The sequence below is a fragment of the Hirundo rustica genome, chromosome 3 (assembly GCF_015227805.2).
Source record: "Hirundo rustica isolate bHirRus1 chromosome 3, bHirRus1.pri.v3, whole genome shotgun sequence".
Classification (NCBI taxonomy): Eukaryota; Metazoa; Chordata; class Aves; order Passeriformes; family Hirundinidae; genus Hirundo; species Hirundo rustica.
The window spans coordinates 92,839,060-92,845,059 of NC_053452.1; the positions used below are offsets into that span (position 1 = coordinate 92,839,060).

A 6,000-nucleotide genomic window follows, 5' to 3' on the forward strand; every position below is an offset into this window, starting at 1 on the left:
ATTTTTTTAGACAGTCTTCCCGATCCTGTTAGGTTTTGATTCTTGTGTTAGCCAGTGGAGATTCTCATCACATTTCTATCTCTGAACTTCCCTCACTTTTACTGTGTACCTACCTCTTGTTCTGGCTTTGTTCAAGGTACCGTCACCTGCAGTGCCTCAAACCTCCTTCCTCACATGCTGTTTTGAGTATATTCTTACCCCAGTCTGCTCATAAAATTGCTTCCCTTGTTTCTAATTTACTATTAGCATAACACTACCATCATACTGCCAGGCTTTTTTCTTTTCAAGTGAACTACTCCTCTCACTGTGATGAATGAAAGGCATGGTATATTCTCATATACAAAAAGTGGTAAAGCTTGTTAGACTCTTACCAGCGGCATAAGGTCTTTAAAAAATGTTTACTTCTGTGTTTCTAGAGTTACTGTGAGGAAGTGGTTATTTATAGCTAATTAAGCAAAACCATGTGTCTTTCCATGTATTCTAGACTTACAACAAGAAGGCATCTTCGAGGAGGAAAGAGTATCAGAACGGCTCCACGGCCATTGCAAATGGGTACACAAACAGCTTTTCTTCCCTTGAGAACAATGTGAAACAAAGGAAACAAAGGAAGGATTGAACACCAAACTGAAAAACCATTTTGATAACCCAACAACAAAATCATCTGATTGTAAGCACAATGAGAGTTGTGCACTAATACTCTAATGGCTACTGTAACTATTCCTGCCTAGAATAGTGTGATTTATGTAGGACTTAACCAGTGCAAACACCCTAGAAACCGTATACAGAACATAAAAGTAGGTTAAAGTTTAAAAATAATTCTGGGCTTTCACTGACCCTGCTATAGACTATGGAAGGGAGTATTATCATATTATCCGACACTGCTGTTGCCTTACTAGTCAATATGATAGGTGCTGAATTATGATTCACAATTTGAAAACACTGTAATCTAAACCTCCATTTTTTTAACTATAGATCATGCATGTGATTGTAGAGGTAATTTGTATGATGCTGGTTTCAGTAGATAAACACACATGCCTTAAATTAAAAAGCAGGGCCCAAAGCTTATTACTGGTTTAAAAATTAGGGTATGTTTCAACTTTTCAGTTGATTGACTTTTTATTAAAAAGTCATTTAGAAGAATCCATTGATCATTTTACTGTTCTGTATGTGATACACGATGCTACGTATCTCTTACTCGATACAGTGAAATTGGAAATGGCGCATTTAGTTTTGTATATTTGGCTTTAATTGACTCAACAGTCACAAAACAGATGGAAAAGTTATTTTACCTTTTTAATAGATGTTATTTTTTTATTTGAAGTGCGTCACTAACATAAAAGTAATTGGCGCTTACACAGTCGAGTAAGATTTAAATATTGTCTCTAAAGTTTAGAGCATATACAGGGTGGACCCATCTATTCTTTTTCCTTTTTTTTCCTTTTTTTTTTTTTTTTCTTTCTTATTTCTGAGAATTTTTAAATGCTAAATGAAGAGTGGTTTTTAATATGAAACTGGCAGTTTCAAGTGTTATTACCATAGCCATATCCATATTTTAGGAGCTGCTGTTTAAGTCTGTGACATATCCAAAAGTGTATTTAAAAGTGGAGACAGAAAGATGCTTTTCTGATGGAATGGTCTGTATTTAAGTTGGTATCTGAACTGTTCTTCATGTAGCATATGTTCACTTTCAAAATGTGCCTAACACAAAGGTCTTTTTTTTTTTTTTTTCCCAAACAAGCAAGTTTAAACAGTTTAAGTCATAGCTAATGTTTTTTAAATGTTACTGAAATGTGCTGGAAATGTCTGTTTCTGTAATGTGAGTTGTGTATATCACTGGTAATGTTTTGGCTTGTTATCTAAGGATTTGGTTTGATTGCTGGTAAGAAGTTACTCCTTCTTGTAAAATGCTATCTTGCACATATGAGGGGTCAGTCGCAAAGCCAGTATCTGTTGCTGGTATTCTGGTATCTGCCGTGTTGGAGTCCATTACGCTCTGAAGAACTGAATTGTGCAAGATGTTCTGCTGGTCATTGCTCAAGTTTAACTCTTTGGTTTTTTGATATTTATATAAAAGCCAGTTTTAACACGTTTAATTGTTTTTAAATCTTTTTTAAAATTTTTGCACATCTCTTAAGGAATTAATAAGTTCTCTTACTAGTCTTGTGGGTTTTCATTCCTTGTTTTGAAGGAGACAGCGTCTTTTATGTTTACATTATCAAAGCTTGTGCGTGTGTCTTCATTTCTAGGTACTGGTTTGCAGAGTCTTTACATAGCTCAGTACAGCAGCTATAATGTTCAAAATAGACTGTCTTAATGTGCTAGAAATAAACTCTTGGCTCATCTGAATATACTTCATTGTTAATGTTTGACATGGTTTAATCATTAAAACACTTTTGATGATCTCTGCCTGAATTCTGTGGGTTTGTACAGATTTAATGCATTGCCCCATCTTGTGTCAGGCCAAGGAGGAGCTGCCATGATGGAAGAAGAGCTGCAGATATTCAGGGACATTTAACGTACCAGAGATTTGGCACCAAATTCTTTACAAAAACCTTTGGCAATTACTAAATGCTGTTCCCTTGCCTGGCTGTAGAAATACTGGTCCGTGTGATGGATTTAAATCCCGCTGGGATTACTGACTCACTGAATGCAGAGTACCCCCAATAGCTCGAGATGATGAGTGCCAGAAACAAAGCTCAATGTGATTGAGAGGGACTTCCTGCCTCAGCTGTCCTGTCCATAAAATGGGGACAATACCTCTCTCCAGAGCAGGAGCATTTCTGCAATTTCCTTATAGCTCTCCTTCCCCTTAGGTGATTGTTTTGGAACCCTCTCTGATTTGAGTGGTAAATCAATACATTGCAACAACCCTAGATAGGCTTGTGATGGATTTACGTAGCTGTCTGTCTGTTCCCTTGCAGGCTCTTAATGTAAAGGTCATAGACCAGGGAAATGGGTTTACACTTTGTATGAAAAGCTCAGAAGTTTCATGCTGTGTTGGTCTCCTCTGGAAGGGTGCTCTGAATGCCTGAGGTGGTTATTAAGACAGTTTCTTCTCCTTCACATGTCAATTCAACTATGACATTGTATGTGTTTCTAAGCAGGGCTCAGTAAGATGGAGTTCTTTGGACATTAAGGCAAATCTCCAGGAAGTACCTAGAAGGCAGAAGCCACAGCACCAACCTGGCCTCCCTGTGTGAGCCAGGAGAGATGGGGCTGCTGCACTGCAAACCTCGCCTTCAAGGGTAATGGCACATGGGACAAAACCGTGACTTTGTCCAAAGCTGGCAGGAAATAACCTTGAGAACATCAGCAGTGTCTACACCTGTATGGCAAAAACTGTGGCTGCTGGATACTCTTCTACAGTCTCAGCAGCAGCTGAAAAGTGTCTAACAGCTGGATGGGTTAGATCAGACATCATCTTGCCATAACTGATGGACCAAAGCATGAGCCTTGGGCCTGCCCACCCGGCTCAGCTTCCAGTGCATCACCTGGCCTGGGGCAAGTAACAGCCTTTGGGTTGCCTCAATTTGCTGCTCACATGTAGTTTTCCTAATAGTTGGGATTGGTGCCTGGGACTGTGAGTCCTCAGAAAGGATTTCTGTGTTTTAAAGGCAGGAGTGTTGAAAAAAGATGAACTGCTGCCAACAGGATAGAGAGGTTTCGTGTGAAGGTGACTGAGGAGAATGAGACAGTTCACTTACTTGCAGAATGACCAAGCTACAAACCATTAGGTTAAGATCTTGTGCAGTTCATGAGCTGACCAAATCCCTCCCTTCACTCAAGCTCTACAGCCTCAGTGATGAAAAGAAATGTTAAGCTTTTGTCCAGCTGTGAATGGGATAGGTAAGCTAAAATGCCAGAAAGCAGCTTTTTTAGGGTGATCCTGCTGTAAAGACATTGAGTGCTGTGTCATGGATGTGCAACCCACCCGTGGGACTGGGATCGTTCAGGAACTGGGCTTCTTGAGTTGGCAGGGAGGAAAAGCAGAGAACACTTCTGGAGATCTTTGTGGTGGATTGTGTATTTTACTTGATGCAGTAGAGATACTTAGTAAGTGTTGCAGTTTATGATAGGACTTACATCCCCTGAACAGGGTAACAAAAACCCCAAACCTCATAGAGAGCTCTTTGGGGGTTCCCTCTGCCTTTGACATTCGGTAGCTGTCTTAAGTTGATAAAACATTTCTTGTATGAGATTGGAATGCATGTTGTTAAAACGTATGCATTATTCAAAAAAAGAGATGTAAAAGCAAGATGGATGCTAAAGAGAAGTATAAATAAAATCAGAGGCCAAATTATTTGAACTGTGTGGGTTCTGCAGGGAATCCCTTTGAGGCAATGCAGGGAATGATGAAATACAGATAGAGATCTGTTAGAGAACTGCTGCTCCAAGTTGTATTGGTACAGAGGATTAACTTGCATTGTCACTGCCATCCTCTTGCCGAGAATTACTGCACCAACAAAAGTGGTTAGTTGTGATCAGGATGTTTCACAAGCTGATTTATAAAGCAAACTTTGATTCCATTTTCAATTTTTATTAATTTGCTTTAAATAGATGGATATACAAAACAAGGTCCAGAATATCTTCCTTCTCTCCTCTTCAGTCATGTCCAACTAGAAATGGAAGCAGCTGAAATTCTGTTACTAAGGTGCCTAAGGGGGATTTACAGTAATCCCATTTCTTACTCCAGCTATCAAGGTAGTTGCTGTAGGAGATGTAATATTTCCTGGCACTGACAGTACTTTCTGATGTTGTCATCTCCAAACATTGTTGCAAGTAGTCCTGGTTTTTATTCCAGGGTTTCTCCTAAAACATTATTAATGGGCTCTGTTCTGGCTGAAAGCATTGAGACAAACCATCTGCTCATGAGTTTGACCTTGCTTATCCACAGAGCCTGTGGCTGGTCACCACACCCTCTAGTTCACATAACTTCCAAGATTAAAAATACTACCTATTCCAGAGGGATGGAAGATGTATTTCCTTTGCTACACAGTATTTTTTTATTAAAAACCAATATGGGTCAATCAGATTTGATTACTTCCAGAAAAGCACTGTTATATTTTCTCCCATTTTCTTTTTACTTCCTTATACTCATTCTTCCCATTTATTCTGAAACCTGTCATCATACTCAAGTCAGACTATTAAGTCTACCATCTACCAGAGACTTTTTACATTCCTCCTATAGAAAATACAGATCATTGAAATACAAGATGTGTAAGTCTCTTTCCTCCTTCTATACATCCCAGTTTGATTGATTTAAACATAATACACTTCCTTCTTTTTTACTGGACATTTGTTGCTCTTTTCCCTCCTTTTTGTTGGAGATTATTTTAATACCTTTGACTTAAAAACGAGTGCCTCTGCTACTCTCATGTCACGAAAAGCCCTGGGGACTGCAGCTTTGAGAAACATGGACCAGAATCCCAGCAGGGGCCCATGTGGTGGAGCAGGGGGACATGCCCTGAAGGAACTGCAGCCTGTGGAGAGCCCGTGCTCTAAGTTTTTCCTGAGGGACTTCAGCCCATGGGAAAGGCCCACACTGGAAAATGAGTAGGAAGGAGGAGGGAGAAGCTGCTACGGACTGACCACAACCACCTTCACGCTACTTGGAGCGTGGAGGAGGTAGAGAGGAGGAATGAAGGAGTGAAACAGCTTTGGGAGAAGGGGGAGGAGTAGGTGGTTTAGGTTTTGTCTTTGTCTCACCATTCACCTCTATTTTAATTGGAAATAAATTCAGGGGTTTTTTTTCCCAGAATCCATTTGGGCCATGGCAATTATTGCTGAGTCACCTTCCTGTCTTTATCTCAAACTTCAATCTTTTCATCTTACTTCCGCCCCCAGTCCTGTTGAGGAGGGGAGAGAGCAGCTGAGTGGATGTCTGGCAGGTAGCCACGGTCACCCCACGCCACATGGACACTTGGTCCTCTTGGAATCAGCAGGTGAGGCAGAAGGCAGCTTCCTGGATCAGAAGGAAGATCTGCCAAAGGCCACAAGGTA

General features: G+C 40.2%; 1 protein-coding gene across 4 annotated transcripts in view; it reads left to right on the top strand.

Moving 5' to 3' along the window:
• Positions 1-2,412, top strand: part of ELOVL5 (ELOVL fatty acid elongase 5) — a 39,649-nt gene extending 37,237 nt beyond the window's left edge. For all 4 annotated transcript variants that reach the window (XM_040059696.2, XM_040059698.1, XM_058419942.1 and 1 more), the window contains one exon: positions 485-2,412. In XM_040059696.2, the coding sequence (XP_039915630.1) occupies positions 485-616 (132 nt within the window). In that variant the 3' untranslated portion in view covers positions 617-2,412. The remainder of the gene's footprint in view (positions 1-484) is intronic.
• The last annotated feature ends 3,588 nt before the right edge of the window (positions 2,413-6,000 follow it).